Source organism: Mugil cephalus, chromosome 14, assembly GCF_022458985.1.
Source record: "Mugil cephalus isolate CIBA_MC_2020 chromosome 14, CIBA_Mcephalus_1.1, whole genome shotgun sequence".
NCBI lineage: Eukaryota > Metazoa > Chordata > Actinopteri > Mugiliformes > Mugilidae > Mugil > Mugil cephalus.
Genome location: NC_061783.1, coordinates 15,053,986 through 15,072,399, shown reverse-complemented (window position 1 = coordinate 15,072,399; position 18,414 = coordinate 15,053,986). Strand labels below are relative to the sequence as shown.

Below are 18,414 nucleotides of genomic sequence, written 5' to 3'. Positions count from 1 at the left end.
CTAGTTGGTTTAAAGTGGATGACACGCTGTAAAATCGCTGACCTTCAGTGCAGCGTTGTCAGCTTCAGGTCCGGTTATCTCTCGCAGGTTGTCGGACCTGATCTCTCCCCTGAGTCGGGCCACCTGGGACTGAGCCAGGTGTAGCGCTTTCTCCAGACGGACCTTGTCTCGAGTCCAAGCTTCCCGCTCTTGAGAAAGCAGCAAACTTGCTGAGTCAATCTTTGACACTCCTCTTCTAATGGACTGCAGGAAGAAAAAATAAAACACCCATTAATTTAAAAGAGAACGGCAATATGACAAAAATGAGGAAGTTCTCGCATTTTAATAAACAGATGTTTTTCTGTGATGGACTCACGCTGTCGCCTAATCCCAGCCCGGCCTGCCGATGGCGTCGGAGCTCCTCTTCCAAGCGCAGCGTGTGGTTCCTCAGATCGTTCTTCTCCTCGGTCAGACGGCTGACAAAACCTGTCAGCTCGGCGTTCTGCCTCAGCAGCCGCTCCGTCAGGGTGTTGGAGGAGGAGCTGGAGGAGCCTCCTGCCAGCAGGGACAGAGTCTGAGGGAAACAAGACGGGAGATTGACAAACAGTCGGAACGAAGCTTACGGCGCAACAGATGTCGTCTGGGAACAGCTGATTCTGGCTCATCGCTACAAGGATTCAGTCTTTATTCTGGTTCCTTTTAACGTGAATGCAACGAAACATGCAGCCTTCACAAACAAAGGGAAACATCTGCTGACCTCGGGGACGGAGGGTAGACCTGGGGATTGCTGTAGCATGGTGATGACCTCATCAACATTGGACTGGACCCAGGACAACTCATCACGGTCGACCTCTGCAGTCAGCCTGAACAGAACATGTGTACAAATGAATATCTAGTGGTTTTCAATACAGGCCTTCCTACTGTGGTGCATATAAACACAAATAAAGCCTCAATGAATTTCAGAATATTTTCATTGATTTGGAGTTTTGTTTAACCTCATGTGTTCTCACACGGAGACATTAAGTTTTAGGTGTATTGCAGCTTATTCCGCTTCATTTAAACCTGTTGTCCTCATAAGTGGACGCTTTATTCTGCCATCTATGGGTAGCAATTGGTCAATACACTAGTCGGGTAGATTCATTCTCCAGCTGATCATGGGACAAAAGTGGACATGATGCAAAATTCTATGGTTGAAACTTGTTTATTTATGCTTCTTAGCTTTTCTAGTTTGATATGACGTGCAAATTTAACAAATTCTATCAACATTAATGAGCTACAATGTCACTAATTAGAAAGTACTTGTTTGAAGACATTGGGATTTCATTGTTTGCCGTTCTGTTTTTGCTCAGTCATGTTCAGAAACTGAAATAAATTGTTTTATAACACTAGTAACTTTATTGTAATATACAGCAAAATAATCCCTGTGTCCACACTTGAGGACATCAAAGAAAAAACAGAACAGAACAAGAAAAAAAAAACAAAAAAAACAAAAATACTTCTTGTTCTGTGCTTCCTTGGAGAAATTAAATACCAAACAATAGCTCTGTCCTCAGGAGGTTAAAGCAACTAGAAGAATGTCGATTACCTGGCAGGAGTCTTGCTGGCCATGCTGCCGACCTTTGAGGAAATGAGGTGGAGTTTGCCCACAATCTTGTCAACAGTGCGCCATGGGCCGTGGTGCAGTCCGCTGGTGTGGCCCACTGGAGAGGTCTCCGTGTTGTGAGGGGACGGACCGGAGCCCGCTGCCTCAACATGTCCACTCTTCTGCTGGAACACCCAGTCTTTGGTGCGGTCGGTGGCCTGTTGTTGAGACAGTAGCAACAGAAGGTTTATAGACATCTGATAAAAGCATCTTAAAGCCACGTTGAAGTAACTATTGTGTCGTCCTGTGTCACTCACACTCTGGCTGTCAGCCTGCGGAGGTCCTCTCTCCTCCCCTAACTGCTTCAGCCTCTCCTTCAGTCGCTCCTTGTCCTCCTCCAGACGTCTTCTCCTCTCCAGCTCTTTCTCCAGCTGCTCCTGGACCTCAGACAGTTGCGCTTCCAGTTTCTCCAGCTGGGCGCGAGCCTCCATCAGCGCCTCCTGATCTCGTCTGGACCTCTGAGTCGTCAGCGTCAGCTCCTCCTCCTTTCGTACAACCTCAAGCCTCTGGGCCTCCAACTGACTGAGGAGATCAACCACCTGAAGAGCAAGTTAGATGAAGATAAAACTTACTTTTCATCCTCATATTTAACCTTTGTATTTTGAGCGGCAGGTTGGAGTAGATTTCGTAGAATATAAAAAGCCACAATCGTCCCACCTGTGCATGCTTGCCATCCAGCTCCCTCTGCAGTCTTTCCAGACGACTCTCTTCCTCTTCAAGGCCCGTACCACCCCCATGAACCCTCTCCTCATTGGACGGCCCGCTGACTGAGGATGCACCAGTCCGTAGCTCCCTCTCCCTCCCTAGAGCCGTGCTCATCTCCTGGGTCTTAGCTCGTTCTGTTTCCAGTTGGACTTGAAGCTCCTGGAGACACCTGTTGAGGCCGAGATGCTCCTGTTCAGTCTGCTGGGAGAGCTGAGACGAGGCCTGACGCTCCTGGTCCAGGGTCTGCGTCAGCTGGGCTATGCGGGTCTTCTGTTCCTCCAGAGTCAAACACATGTCCTGGTGGGGAAATAAAAACAAATCTTGTTCCTAAAAAGCTTCAAGAAATTAAAAGTTGAGATGGTTAATGGACCAGTAATAACACAATGCAGCTGCCTTACCTCAAGTTCCTCTCGTTTACTTTCCTCAGTCCTCCCAGTTCGACACTGCTCCTTCTCCATGGCCCACTGGAGATCTCTGCTTCTCTTCCTCTCCCCTGTCAACTCGTCATTCAGTGTGTCCACCTCAGCAGCTTTCTGTGACACTTCAGCCCTGTTGACATGTCGCGACAATTTTAAAGAGGTTAATTTCAGTCTGACGCTTTATTTACGTCTGATGAATCAGATTTCCCTCAAGCTGATCATTTCTGATCTTTCAAAATACAGTAGGAAAACAATTGCTAAAATGCTAATGCTAAAATACTATTTTACACATTCAAATTTGAGGCTTAAACATGACAAATAATACACTAACTTAAGCTTTTGTTCCATACTATTTACATGCAATATTACATGATATCTTCATGCAACAAGCTCTCACGAGGATAAGATGCAAAATGGGAAGTAAATTATTGACTTGTAAATGTCAAAGCTAAACAGAGCTCGCTTCGTATCAGCTATATGACAAATTGCACATTATAAATATTTAGTCTTTTCTGTTTGATTAAGCTGAAGTGAACGCTGTGTCTAACCTGAGTGTGTCCAGCTCTTTCAGGTGTTTGTGTTGGGCCTTTAGCGTCGTCTCCAGCTCTAGTTTAGTCTGGGACAGTTCGGCCTTGAGCTCCTCCACCAGCAGCCTGTCAGCCTCCGCCGCTCCATCAACTCCTCCTCCCTCCTTCAGGAGACGTTCACTAGCCACTGAGAGCGCAGGCTGTGTACCTAGGTTTTACAAAAAAACATCAAAATCACCATCTCATCCAACTCAAATCATCTGATCACTGGATTGTCAATATCTTGGAATAAGGTTTCATATGTTCACTAGACTTTTCATGAACAGAATGATCATTTCTTATTAAACCTATAGTATGACATGCTGGACAGATATGATAATGGTTCTTACTAAAAGGACTACAGCTGGCTAACACTGGCACATCTACTATCAAGTTGATTAATGTACAATATCCTTCTTAAATAAATAAAAACATAAAACATAGTGTTTCTTGCAGTTAAATAAATAAATATTTACCTTGATGAAGTTGCTCTAGTTGACCACGGAGCTGATGAATCTCAGACATGAGACTGGACCTTTCTGCAGTGTGGAGTGAACCCATGGCCTCTCTGTGCTGGGCGTCCTGTATCAGGATCAGAAAAACAACATCAGAGGACTGGACAAAAAAGACGAGAAATGTGCAATGAAAAACATTTTATGTCCAGTAATAGAGGGTTTCATGCATCATGTTAAAACTTTAAAATACTTCTGTGTTAATTTTAGTTTAAAGAGACTGAGCTGTGGTTGTCGACCTGTTCAGCCAGTCTGCGCTCCAGCTGATTGAGGTGAATGATGGCGTCGCTGGTGTCCACTAGGTCCAGCTGGCTGTAGAGGACATTCTTCAACACGCTCCGCTCCCTCACAAACACCAGACGCACTGCGTCCAGGAGCTGCCCACGCCAGTCCACACCTCCCGGCGTCTACAACAAGTCAGACACACAAACACACACACAAAGGAACATTGATACAAGGGTTTTTTTTTTAATTATCAGAAATGAGACTAAGAATAAAAGTACATGTTGTACCCGTTGTAAAAAACCTGTGAGGAAGGTTTGTAATATTTTAAAAGTTGATCAGACTTTACTGGAGTCAGTCATATGAAATACTGACTTCTGAGTTCTATGAAGTGTTTTGTGAGGAGGTTTCTCCTACCTGTGTTTCCCTGTGCGTCTGCATCTGGGTGATGAGGCCCTTAAGAGACTCTACAGTTGCCAGCAGGGCGTCTCTCTCTTTCACCCAGCCTGGGACGTTGAACTGGCTTCCTGGTTCACCTTCAGAGAGAGGGAGCTCTGACAGGGAGAGAACCTGCATGCCCTCCTGGTGCACCTCACGCAACAACGTCTAGTAAGCAGCACCACAAAGAAACAGCGTTGGGGTTAGCTTTACTCGTTTGGATTTCTGCCAGGGATGTCTTTGTAAATAAGGCCTGCAAGCAATATTCTCTGTGGAAATATGGTTACAGTTTCCACAACACTGCTTGTTATCCATAGATAGATGAAAGCTGTACCTTGATCCTGTCAGGTAATTGATCATCTGTTTCTCTTCTGGCGCCCTCTGGAGTCGTTCTGAACTCCTGCTGCAAGCTCGGCAGGTCGTATCCAGTCCTCTGGCTGTAGTCTGAGCTGCTGTCTGCACGACAACAAATAATATAATCCATTGAAGCAAAATTATGAAAACGACAAACAGGCTACAACATTGGAAAATGAAGGACAGATTAAGCCACTTGAAATTATACCACTTATATTGTGAAAGTTTTTGTTTCTGTCAAATATTTATTCAAGCAAAATAACCGACTCAAATTTTAGAAAAATACATTTAAATTGTGGTTTAGGTATTAGCAAATTTCCCTGTTTCTTACCACTAGTGTAGCCATCTTTGAAATGTGACGTATGGCGGTCTTGTCTTGCTGTAGGAGCCTGTTGAGAAGATGAAATGAAATTAAAATCATTGTCTCTGTATTATGAATGGAAACAATGAAAACTAAATGGAAATGCAATGAAAGCGATCAAAAAAACAAGAAAAAAAAACTATATTCCTAAAAATGTGTCAAATCTAAAAGTATATCTAAGTTTTCAAACAGAAATAAAAAATGCATCAATTTAATACCGTGCAAAAACCAGATATGTAACACTTGACAGGATATAAATACAATCAAACACTTTCTGTACTGTTTCCTGGCCTCACCTCCGTAGAGCGCAGTTTGTCAATGACAGCTTTGAGAGCTTTACATTCATCCTCCAGCGTCTGTGTGTCCCTGCGAAGATTCTCGCTCTCGGATATGTGCCGAGCCTCCATATCCAGGATTTCTGCCGCGTGGAGCTCCTGCATCTGTACAATCTTCTCCTGGAACTCCCCGATCACCTCCTCCACCTCGTCTTTGGCGGCCGACTTGCTCTCTGCGCCGAGATCAGACGCCTGCAGAGGGTCGGTCTGCGTGAAGGAGTCCGTCACAGCCGCCTGTTGCTGCTCCGAGCTGCTGTTGAGCCGAGGGCTGTGAGATTTGCCGGAGGACTGGCTGGAAGTTGTGTTTTTCCTGGAGAGAGATGGTTTATCTTTGGCACTGCCCGCCTTAACAGTTGGCTGTTTGCTTCCTTTTCTTTTGGGCTGCGAGGAAGAAGTGGAGGAGAGAGGCTGAGGAGACGGAGATGGAGAGGGAGATGGAGAGGGAGAGGGTGGGACAGAGTCCGCTGTCTTCATCAAGGCCGTTCGTACCTCCTGGAGCTCCTCCTTAAGCTTGGAAATAGAGAGTTCGCGGGCGTGCAGCTCCTCGTTGAGAGTCTCATTGTGCTGCCTGTAGCTGCTCAGTTCGTCTTTGGTGGAATCCACATTCTTTCTGACCTCCTGGAGCTCCTCTTTGAGCTTAGAAATTGAAGCTTCACTGACTTGTAGATCCTTCTGAAGATTCTCATTCTGCTGCTTGTAGCGGTCGACGTCTCCTTTAGTCGTGTCTGTATTACTTTTGACTTCCTGGAGCTCCTCTTTGAGTTTAGAAACCAAAACTTCACTGACTTGTAGCTCCTCCTGAAGTTTTTCATTCTGCTGCTTGTAGCTGTTGACGTCTTCTTCAGTGGTGTCCTTATTACGTCTCACCTCCTGGAGCTCCTCTTTGAGTTTAGAAACCAAAACTTCACTGACTTGTAGCTCCTCCTGAAGTTTCTCGTTACGCTGCCTGTAGCCGTTGACTTCTTCTTTGGTGGAAGCCGCATCGTTCCTGACCTCCTCAAGCTCCCGGAGAAGCTCTGTCATGTTGGACTTGTCCTCATCAGCTTTTACCTTTGGGACGATTGGTGCAAGTGGTCAAACTCAGTATACACAGCCAGATATTGAAAGATGAAAGAAAATGAAGCCATCTAACGATCTAATTACACTCGTAATAACGTAAAACATATTTGAATTTAGCTGAAACTTACTTGGAACAGTTCTCCCTTGAGGTGAGCGATGGTCATTTCCCGCTCCTAAATAAAATTGCATATAATTAAACTCATTATAAAGAGTAAAAATAGTTTGCTAAAATATAGATTAAACATCTTATGTCTGCAGGTCAAGTATGAAGCTACCACCAGCAGCCAGTAACATTAACTTTGTAGAAGGTAGATAAGCTTTGACTGCATCTCTGAAGCACACATATTTACTTACACATCACAATGTAAGAAGGTCACCTTATGGATTGTTGTTTCCTTCATGCTAAGCTAAGCTAATCAGTTAATAGACCCATGCACTTTAAATTTGCATGTTTTTTTTTTATTTTATTTAACTGAAGTGTCCCTGTACCTGAAGCAGCTCCTGCAGTTTCTCCAGACTTTCCTTGTGGCTGTTCAGTTCTTCTTTAGCAGCTGCTGCCTCATTTTGAGCCTCCATGAGTTCCTGCCCAAGTTCAGCAACTTTCTCCTTTTCGGCATCAACAGATAATACCTAAATGGTCACGTTCAAGTATTAGATTTAGATAAGTAAGCGCGCATGCTTCTGTAGAAAGCAAACTGTGAAGGATCAAATTTAATTTGAAAAGGATTAAATTTAATTCCTACCTTTTGAAGTTGACCCTGGAGTGATTCTATCGCCACTGTTTTTCCCTGGAAAGAAAAGAACAAGTTTGTCAGACTTAACCTCACACCAAAAAAACTCTCATAGGCAGGGTGATCAACAACACAAACCTGGAGCTCCTCCTCCAGTCTGCAGCAGCTCTCCTTGTAGCTGTCGAGCTGCTCTTTGGTGGCCGAGGCCTCCTCTCTGACCTCCTGCAACTCCCGAAGAAGCTGTGAGACAGCCGTCTGCTCATCAGAGGAGGCCTGATTGAAAAAAGGTCAAAAAGATTCAGACTTATCAGAACAACTCACAGTCTGAGGCTTTAATCACACTGACGACATTTTGCTGGTTAACCATTAAGGAAATTACACAGCACAGAATCCACTCATCAGATTTGGTTTTGATCATTCAGCACAGAAGAAATATGTGTTTGTTGGGCCTTAGGATTTGCCTGAATATATTGTTAATAGATGAATCTTTACAGCAACTGGTGGCTGAACAAGAGTTATCTGTGTGGGACCATTTCTGGTTTCGTGGCCAAATGTTCCACATATAGACTCTCACCTCCACAGATGCTGACGTCATCTGCTGTGTCCTGGCCTTCATCTGATTGAGCAGGTCCATGAGCACAGCCAGCCTCCTCTCATACTCCAGCACCTCCTCCTCAGAGCTGGAGAGCAGCTGCTTCTGAAGCTCCTGGTCCTTCTGCATCCCACTCAGTCCGGCCTCCAGCTCACGGAGCTTCTGCGTCAGGTGAACCACCTTCCCCGTGGGGACCTGCCTCGCTTGAGCCATTCCGCTGAAATCCATTCGGGGAATACCGAAATCGCCAAACTCGTAAGCTTGCGGCTCTGGGTTTGGCTTCGTGTGTGGCTCGGCGTGCGTCTGCGGGTCCTGGTCCTGGTGTTTCGAACCCACTAACTGCTGCTGCTCCTGGAAGGCCTCCAGAGTGGCCTGACTTACCAGCGCTGCAGCCATGTTTTCCCTCAGTTTTTCCTCCAGATTAGAGACCTTCTTTTGGAGACCATCTGCAAAGCCTTGACTTTGGTCCAACTGCGAGCGGAAGTGGTTTATCTCAGAGTCTTTTTCACCAACCAAGTCCTCGAGCTCCTGGATTCTGAGATCTAGCTCTTGCACTCTGGATGCCGCACTCTGCTCTAGAGCTTGCACCTGGGCCTGTAAGACTACAAGGCCGGCAGTTTTCTCTCTGAGCGCGTCTTCAAAGTCGCCCGCTGAGTTCTCCATCTTTTCTGATTTAGCTTCTGCATTCTCCTTCAAGTGCTGGTACGCCTCCAACAGTTTACTGTGCTCTGCTTTCAGTGTCTCGACCTCTTCGGTGGCCAGCTCCATCCTCTGCTTCATTTCATCATGATCCTTTTTGCTTGGTCCACCTACAGCGCTATCCGGCTCATCTTCCTCTGTTGCCGGCTTTTGCTCAATGTTGGCCAGCTCCTGTTGAAGCCTGTCTATGACTGCATTCAGCTGGTCAAGCTCCTCCTCATTATTCCTCTTCAAGCGATCTTGTTCGCTCCGCAGGCACTCCACCTGGGACTCCAGGTCTTTTATCAGCTCGTCCCTCTCATCAATTTCCTAAAGAACAAGACACAGACATCATTTAATCATAGAAATATCAGATTTGAGTTTGTGATTAAACGTCTGAGTCACTGCTGCGCTTAAAAGGTGGTCCAAATTAATTAAAAATTTAACTTGAAGTGCTTCACAGAGACTCAGAGGTTTAATAAGCCACCCAAGCGAAGGATCACCTCACAACAAAAAAATTATGGATTTACTTACCGAGACAAAACAAACAACCCCACAAGAAATAATTGTAAAAAAAAAATGGAGGCAACGAAAATCAAAGTGAACAGGGAGCACGAGAACACAGACACTTCCACGGAGCCATGCGTATTCGAAATAGACTTTGGTTGTATTTCGTATACGCATGTTGCGTTACCTTGTTATCAGAGGCTGTTTCCATGTGTTGGAGCTTAGTGATCTGTTCATTAAGAAGTGCTATTTCCCTGTCCTTGTTCTCCATCACCTTCAAAAGTCAGAGATTATAATGTGATGGCTTTTAATGTACAAGTCAGGCGTCAATCAGCTCAGTCAGCCTCATGGTGGACGACTGAAAATTCACTGAGGAACCACATGTTTTCGGCAGTGAATCTTAATGCAAAATGAACAAAACAAACCAAAAAAAGCAAATAAAATTAATAAATAAAAATTTAGCGAAATGGAAAAATTTTGGTAGTTCTATAAATTATTAAAAATGAAACTGAAATTAAAGTGTTATTCATTTATTCATTAAAACAGCGTTCATGTTGGGAATGTTTAGCCTTAGTGGTTAAACTTTCCGTTCAGCTCTGCAGTTTTATTATCCGATGGCAGCTTTAACTGATTACCTCTTTAGTAGAAAAGTTTCAAACAAGAAAGTGACACCTTAAATTAATCAATTAATCAAAAGACCATTTTGACCCAGAGTGGTTGCTCTGTATGTACCTGAAGCATGCTGTCCCTCGTTTCTAGGTACTGCTGCTGGCTGCTGATCTCCTTCCTCTGGATCTCCAGCTGCATGTTAAGCTGCTGCACCTCCTCACTCTTGTTCTCCAGCTCCTCTTTGAACTGCTCCAGCTGCTCCTCCAGGTTACAGATCTGAGGCGCAAAATAAACATCCCGAGGAATTTTTAGAGGAGATGATACATAATAAATACAGAATAAATAAAAAAATACAGATTTTCAGCTTTTTTTTTTAGCTACTAAATTTTTATTATTCCTGTAAGTGAACAAAACTTGAAAAAGAGACTTTATCATCATAAGATTTTTCCATGCAGGACTGCTCTGTTCTGATCTAGTCCTTGAACTTTACTACTACTACAACAAACAAATAAATGAACATCTTGAACTGATGAGATCGTTGTATAGCTAGATTTACGCTAAACAACTATTAAATCTTTTATAAATGAAAACTGCTCCCAATCAAACATCTAAAATTGCACATTGACAATAACGACTGCTTCAACAGATTTCACTGCTCGCTACCTCTTTCTCTTTGCGCTCCAGAGCCTCTCTTTCCGTCTGTAACTGCGCCTCCAGCGTGGAGTTTCTCGTCTCGCTGATGGGTGCATGCTGCTTTTTTTGTTCAACCTGCGACACATGAGAAAAGAAACTGTTTAGCTCAGCAGTCCTTTACAACATGTGCAGAAGAGAAAACCTGGAGGAACAACCTCCTGAGATCAGAAGGATTTTCAGAGACTCGAGCTGCACTCTCTCCTGTGTCATGCAACTTCAACTCTGCTAATTGTCAAATGAGCAGCAGCACAGAAAACACACACAACACAGCTCTCCACCAACACTGGGGGGCAATCTTGACAGCCGCTAGCTGTAGCTCGGTGTCATCACCAGGAGCCGACTGCCGGGGCGGCTGAAGTGGACCCACCCACACATTGTTCTTCCTCCCTGTGCCTCCTCCCATTCCTCCTCTAGCTGTCACCTCCTCTGCGCGCTCTCTCCCACACCCACCCTCTGCCATGCTCCACAGCTATTGTTCAGACTCCTTTCTTTTCTCCGTCTCTCTCCGCTTCGGTCTCCGGCGCATCCTTCACATCCCTCACCCCTTTCTCCCCCCCCACCTCCCCACTCCTAACCTTCTCCAGGGACTCAGCGCTGGCCAGCAGGGCCTGCTCCAGCTCGCGGATGCGGCTCTCCAGCTTGTCAATCTCTTCGTTGCGCTCTCCCAACTCACGATGCAGCTGCTCCGAGCTGAGCAGCAGCTCACTGCACCAATCCGCCTTCTCCTTCAGTTGGGAGGTCAGCTGGTCCACCTGGTAGCGAGAAGAGAGAGAGAATCGACAGGAGGGGGAGAGACAGAGTGTGACAGAGAGAGAGAGAGAGAGAGAGAAGAGGGGGGGGGGTCGTTTAATGAGATTCGCTCTCAGACACCACTCGCTACAGCGTAGCTGGTACATGTACCGCTAGCTGGGAGGTCAGCTGATCCACCTGAGAAAGGAGGGGAAGGAGGGGAGCGAAAAGAGGTGCAGGGACGGAGGGGAGACACAAACCACGAAGCAGGGGTGGGGGTCGGGGTGGGGGGCAGCTGTCAGGTAACTGATCCACCTGTGATATAGGAGAACTTCAGCCGATCAATGAGGAGGAAGGTTTGGAGGGTGAGGAGGGGTTCTTTGACGATGTAGTTTAACATCTAAAATGTAGATGTTCAAAATGACCATTTAAGGACCATATGTCATGAAATCTGAGCCTCCAACCAAATCGAAGTGGGTCTGTCGTGAAGCAGATGAAGCAACCCTTTCACTGCCATCTCTTCATTAAATATTAATTTGATACGATGCATATGATGGACTCTCCGCGAGAGCACTGGATCATCTATTTATATTGGTTTAAGCTTTACTTTATAAAGAATTCCCCCATGTGGTTCATCTTTCTGTCCAATTTCTTGCTTAAGAAAAAAAAAAAAAAACTTGGCTGAGAAAGCTGCTAGTTTTTTTCTGCACAGATACAACAAATATTTAAGACAATATCTGAGTAATAGACAGCAGATTATATTAAATAACGCAGGGTGGTGGATGTATATTTTAATCGTAGATGTTTTCATAAATTATCATCTATACCGATCTGATGCTGAATTTTATGCTTCAACGTTGGACTAAGAGACAAGAGGATGGAGCAGAGAGATGTTTCTGACACATACAGCAGAGAACAGAGGTGGGTCAAGCTGGAGAGTGGACAAAGAGGGCAACAAAAGAACTGGACAAGTCATTAATCGCTACAGGGGAACTAAAAGGCTCTCTGGGGAAGACTTTGCTCTACATGTATCTAGAAGCAATACCTTAGAGGTTACTCCGTCCACCTGCAATAGCCACGGGAGAGAGAAGGCAGAGGCATAACGGATCACAGGATGGAGAGTTTAAGGGTAAGAGGGAAGCAGAGGAAGAAAAAGTACTTAGTGTTTAAAAATGATAGTCTGCAGCAGTGGTTAATCTTAGCGGTGGTTACCTGTGGGTTTAAAGCAGAGTTATAACCTTAAGCCAAACATAGCACAAGTCAAAGCTGCAAGGGGAACTTTCTGGTTGATCTAATTTTTGCAAATCAGGTCAAGACAAGCAGCAGCAGAAACATCAGCTGCCACAGATGATAGAGGACGGAAAACAGAATGAGCATCATGCATATCCTGCCCTGAATGAGACCCCCCGTCCTCATACGGGGACAATGAGTTTTAGGTTTGTGGCAGCTTCTTCTGCTTCTTTTAAACCTGATACCTTCATAACTAGACACTAGTTGGTGATAAACAGTGAATTCTGCAAAACATTCTGCAGCCGATCACGTGACAAAGGTGCAGAAATGTGCAAAACCTCAACAAATTTCACAGTTGAAACTTAACTTTTCCAGTCTGATACGACACGTAAGCTATAACTTCGCTAATTAGCTCATTTGAGGACATTGAGAATTCATTATTTGTAATTCTGTCATTGCACAGACAAGTTAAGTTTTATACTTTTTTTTTTTTTTTTTTACATATTGGTGACTTTGTTATAATATACAGTGAAATAATCCCCACATATGACGACCTAATTATTTTTGCAAAAACTACTTCTTGTTCAAAGATGATGCTTAGTTTTTATACTTCTGAGGTCGAACTAATCCCAAATACCTTGGAGAAATTAAAAATGCTTAGCAAACTAAAGGTCAAGTGTCCAGAAGTTAAAGAGAGTTTGACAAATCCAACTCACAAAAAGTAAGTTCAACACTTTATCGACAAATTTCTCATGTTATGATGAATCTGACGGTTGTTAGAGCTGTGATGATTCAGAGTGATGCACAAAAACCAACATCATTCTGCTACACTGTGCTAACATCTAACACACAGGACTTAAAAAAACAGGTTAAGCCTTTTTCTCCACGTATTGTCGATACGGGAGACTTTGTCATCACGAATAAACATCAGAAGTTACACAAAACTGAACAGATACCATACAGTGGGCTGGAACTACTAAGATCTCAAATTGCGTGTACTTATTTGTGGTTAGTACACTAATTTGGTTTGCGTAAATGACAACAGGTGCAAACAGCTGTATGTAAATGAGGGTTTTGCGTGTGTGATTGATGTTCACCGTTGAGACTGCAAACGCAAAATGACATTTGGTGCCGTTACATCAAAGGTGTCCGCTGCTATTGCGTCATCCTGATGGATTTTAGTACTGTATGCACATTGTGTATCGCATTTTCTTAAATTTATCAAATAAAATCAAGCAATCGATCAATCATACATCACACAATGAAAGATTCATTGCAGACCACAGTAAGCACGTATGAAACATGCAAATGATTTACTGGATACATCTGATCTGGTTATTTACCGAATAAAAAAAGAATATGTTTCATAGGGTAACCTTTAGTTGAAGATGCTTGAATTTCTTGTCCCTACAGTAACAGCGGCCAAATGTGTGCAATTACGCATAGGACAAACGGTTTGCACAACCTTTTGAGACATGTTAAATATAGATGCAATTTCTATGAGCAGGTTTGATAAATCGGTTTGCGTGTGCTAAATTAATATATTTGCACTGTCTCCTCCCAGCACATGCAAAATTTTGTATATACGCCCCATATTGCATGTTCATTGAGGCAAACGAAAAATCAGTCATCAGTAAATCAGTTTGTATGTTTTTTTTTGCATGCACAATGACTTTGCCTTTAGTAGATCTGGCCCAGTATCTGTTACAAATAATCAAGTTCCCATGTACAAAATCCACTTACAATTATGCTTTGACCGAAACAAGCTGTGGGGTTATTATAACTCAATAACTTGCTTATGTAAGTTTACTTTTTAGATGTTAGAATATTAAACTAATAAAAGTAGATAAATAGCTGTTTATAAACACACCAAGCAGACTGAACATAAACACTTTGTCCAGTATTCAGTGTCTTCCTGACTCTACTTTGGTCTCCACCAACTCTGGAGGGAAATACTTGTCTCTTTATTTGTTGAATGCTAACTACGCTAGAAGCTAACTTTGTCTGTCTATGGCTTATCGCAGCCATTACACTTAGCTCCCTCTGTTCTCAGTGGGCCTATGAAAGCATTCATCTGATTTGTGGTTGGTATAAAAATACTGTAATTTAGTCCTTAGGCTTTGGGTACTGAGCAAATCATTCATGAACAAATATTGATTCAAGTTCTTGTTACTGAGCCCTGATATAAAAATGTCAAACAAACATTACAAATTTGCATAAACCTCCCCCTTACAATTGATTGATCAACAACAGGAAGTCACATAAGCTCTACAGCCGAAGATTATGGAAACGAAACCTACTATTAAACAACATCAACTTCTCACGAACAAAGCACAAAGACTAATTCCTTTCTCTTTTACCTGCGAACAGGTAATTCTACCGACTCTATTGTTCCTCTGTGTGACTCTGAGCCCAGCGCTGTAGCCACAACAGTGTTATGTTCACAAAGTGAGCATCTCTCTTACAGCCTGATCCCCTGGCAGGGGGAGCGGAGCAGTTCTCTTGTTACCTCTTTGTTTCTTTGCTCAGAGCCGGCCTGAAGCTTCTGTGGATTCTTCAGCTGCTGCTCCAGTTTCTGGATCTCATGCTGGAAGAAATCCCTCTCGTGTTCCCGGTCCACAGCTTGCTCCTGGAAGAAACAAAGAAACAGGCAAATAATTAATACTAATAAAAAAACATAATGTACATGGTCACAAAACTGCTCAATAAAACATTGTTTTAATAAATAATATAGTTTATTATCTAGTCAATACTGTTAGTCTGAGCTGAAGGAGGCAGGAAGCTAATGACCTAGCTTCATTAGTTTAACTATATAATATATCTTGTTAATAATGCAAGAGCTGTGCACTGTCCCTCTGATCGTAGCTGTAGCTGAGACAAAAAAAATATTATTATAACTATTTGACTGTACTCACATGTTTGTCTGTCTATGAGGTGAACATTGAATGTTTGAAGTGGTCTTGTAGTTGTTTACTTTCATAAAGACTTAATGTGAAAGCATGTTATGAATAAAGTATCTGGGTGCTGGCAACCCCCCCCCCCCCAATTATATAATAATAATATATAAATATTGTGAATAAACCCATTTTTTTCAGTAAAATCACCAACTTAGATGACCTAAAAATGAATGAAAACATTACGTAACATCATTATCCTGGTAATTGCTGATGAATTAAACAGAAAAAAAAAAAGCATTCCCTGTTGTGGCTTTCAAAATAGAAACACAAACAACATCAGAATTTTTGTTTCTGTCTATAATAAAGGGCTGGCTAAATAATTTAATTTGATGATTAGATGTTTACAAATGTGCTCCTGCTTCCTCCAAGTGGCCCAATTATAATGACGGGAACTCAACCCAGCGGACTGGGAGCCAAATGGAGCCAAAAAAGCAGATGAAAACCAGATGACCCGCCAAATAATTATGAAATCATTAAAGCTGTCTTTCAGACCGTCTAGCTTGAACCTCTCACAAACATTTTTAAGCCGATGTCCCAGCTTTAACCTTTATAGCATCACCTGGGACTGACACCGAGTCTCTATTTCCCAACATTCAAATTACTCTCTTAGCTTTAGCTTACATTTATGTAAATCAACGCCTTTTCTGTCTGTTCTGGGTTATATGTGTGCGGGTAAATGATAAGAGGTGTTGGCTATATCCACTCACATGAATCACTTATTATGATTTCATTATTGTACTGTAATGAGGATTAAATATCTTTAATATTTTCATGCCGCTGTGGCTACGTACATCATTAATCAGAAGAATAAAAGAAAGATGTCAACGTGAGAACTATCGGGTATTTTGTCTGTGACCAAGCAAAACTAAAACCCCTCACTAAACTTGAGAAGTAGACCGAGACGCCATTCACCGGTCACTGACTGCTCAGTTTTGATCTCTGTCCTTAAAAACTTTAAGTCCCACCACTCATACCTTGAGTCTCTGGCTATTAATGGGTCATTATAGAAAAAAAAAAAAAACAGGATAAAAAGTAATTCCTCAAATTCCAGGTCAATATCCGGTGATTATAAACCTCAACCCCAGATGTTGCTGAAACCTAAACTACTCACCAGTCTAAACTACTCGTCGTCGCCGGGCTGCAGCTCGTAATACCGTGAATGATGATATGGGCCATTCGAATAGTTGGCTGCCCAACTATTGTCTGTCTTCAGCTGTCTTCAGCTGCCCTGAAGACCCAAAACTGCCTTCTGACTTCCTATTTGTTCGCATACAATCGGCTTCACCTCCCTCATAATTTAGCTGTCATGTGTTCAAACACAACTCCATCATAGTTTAGCCCGAGTACGAGTATTTTAATTAGGACTTTTATTTATAGGTCACATCTATATGGAACCACCTGCTTTAAACTTTAATATAATAACATTAATGTTATTATCTAGCACTGTAAATTGACTCTGAGTTCTGTATCTTCTGTCAATTGGTTAATTATATATTGTATGTTTAGTATTGACTTTCAAATATTCTGTATTGATATATCATGATTTTCTTGTTATGTTTTTGTGTGGTCCCCAGGGAGACTAGCTGGTTGCTATGGCACCAGCTAATAGGTATCATTAATAAAATCAAATCAAATCAAATCATGTAGAAATTTAATAGTTACTTGGATGAAATGCTTCAAGAAACCTCCTCAAACTAGTCCACCTACCTTTTTTGTGTGTGTGTGTGTGTCTGTGTGTGTGCGTCAATAATTTCTCTACTCTAAACCTAAGTTGAAGATTATTTTCATCCAAATTAACATGTTGCTCTAAAAATATCCAGAAATAGTGAAATACTAGGTCACGTCTTCAAATAGTTTGTTTTGGTCAGGTAAAATTTTCAAACACTATTCTAAACCTAACTCTAACCCTAACCCTAACCAGATATTCAATTTACTATTACATAAAATAGTAAATAAACACATTTAAATGGCTGGGATTAACTGATAACGTCTGCATCTCAGGTCGTCACTCACATCGAGGAACCTCCTGTTCTTCTCCAGCTGTTTCTCCAGGGCTTGGACCTGCTGGCGGAGGTCTCCGTTCTCCGTCGTCTGCGTGTGCTCCAGGTCCACCACCCTGTTGACCTGCTCCTCCAGCTCGGCCTCCAGGAGCTTCACCTGCTTCAGGAGGTCCGTGTTCTCCTTCTCCGCCTGCCGCTGGACCTCCACCTTCTCCTTCATCAGCTTCTCCGTCTCCTCCAAGAGGTCTACGGGACACGGCCGAGGAAGGAGGGGAGGTTAACGCCCGCCAACTAGAGGTGGCTACCTTTAGCTGATTAGTCGTTCAGGTTCAATTTAAACGATTAAGGCTGAGATGGGACCGAAGAGTCTGAAGTTTGTTGCCGCAACCGTAATGACGGTCAACTTTCTCTTTTAACTTTACGCGTTGCAATCATGTTTACACTCCATCTGAAAAAAATGGCCAACGTCAGACTCTTCCAACATCTCAGTGGACTTCCCAGTACAACACCCTGCTACCAAATATGATCCCCCAATCGCGGTGTCTCATTACCCTTCTGCTGCCACCAGTGAACACCCCCACACCGGTTCACCCAGGATCAAACCCCCGCGGGATTAGTGCAAAAGTAAAAGGGTGAGAGAGTGCAAATGACAGATCAAACACATGGACAGTCCAGACATTGCAATATCCATGCCCAATAAGCTTTTACAGGCAGGGGAGAGGAGTTCCTTAACAGCCAATCATCCCACTCTTAGAAACACCAGCATAAGCAGATCTAAGAAAAATATATACACATATATATATACATAGTATATGACAATTAAAAAGATTCATCGATTGAGAGCGTAGATGATTGGCAACTAAGAAATAATGGCTACACATGAATGTCTGAAGATTACTTCCATTTCATCATGCTAATAAATGAGCGCTAACACTGACTCCATGACATTAAAAAATGACAAACCAGGACAAAATCAATCAAAATGAAAAGCCGAAAGCAGAGGTTAGTGATCGGGCTGAGTGAATTTGTGAGCCGATAGCAAGCAAGCTCCAAGCTTTGTCTGTGAGTCGCTGGATTAGGGTTAAAGAGATGTATA

General features: G+C 43.0%; 1 protein-coding gene across 5 annotated transcripts in view; it reads right to left on the bottom strand.

Moving 5' to 3' along the window:
- akap9 (A kinase (PRKA) anchor protein 9) overlaps positions 1–18,414 on the bottom strand; it is a 64,112-nt gene that overhangs the window by 2,539 nt on the left and 43,159 nt on the right. For 3 of the 5 annotated variants that reach the window (XM_047604544.1, XM_047604546.1, XM_047604547.1), the window contains 25 exons: positions 17,332–17,564; positions 14,871–14,990; positions 10,978–11,154; positions 10,373–10,477; positions 9,833–9,985; positions 9,288–9,374; positions 7,898–8,923; positions 7,462–7,596; positions 7,336–7,380; positions 7,082–7,222; positions 6,721–6,765; positions 5,495–6,583; positions 5,169–5,226; positions 4,818–4,939; positions 4,463–4,651; positions 4,063–4,230; positions 3,788–3,893; positions 3,294–3,483; positions 2,725–2,875; positions 2,279–2,623; positions 1,879–2,160; positions 1,565–1,779; positions 737–842; positions 356–553; positions 43–243 (listed from right to left, as the gene is read on the bottom strand). In XM_047604544.1, coding sequence (XP_047460500.1) covers positions 43–243; positions 356–553; positions 737–842; positions 1,565–1,779; positions 1,879–2,160; positions 2,279–2,623; positions 2,725–2,875; positions 3,294–3,483; positions 3,788–3,893; positions 4,063–4,230; positions 4,463–4,651; positions 4,818–4,939; positions 5,169–5,226; positions 5,495–6,583; positions 6,721–6,765; positions 7,082–7,222; positions 7,336–7,380; positions 7,462–7,596; positions 7,898–8,923; positions 9,288–9,374; positions 9,833–9,985; positions 10,373–10,477; positions 10,978–11,154; positions 14,871–14,990; positions 17,332–17,564 — 5,687 coding nt within the window. The remainder of the gene's footprint in view (positions 1–42; positions 244–355; positions 554–736; positions 843–1,564; positions 1,780–1,878; positions 2,161–2,278; positions 2,624–2,724; positions 2,876–3,293; positions 3,484–3,787; positions 3,894–4,062; positions 4,231–4,462; positions 4,652–4,817; positions 4,940–5,168; positions 5,227–5,494; positions 6,584–6,720; positions 6,766–7,081; positions 7,223–7,335; positions 7,381–7,461; positions 7,597–7,897; positions 8,924–9,287; positions 9,375–9,832; positions 9,986–10,372; positions 10,478–10,977; positions 11,155–14,870; positions 14,991–17,331; positions 17,565–18,414) is intronic. The other 2 variants (XM_047604545.1, XM_047604548.1) reach the window with 2 other exon arrangements.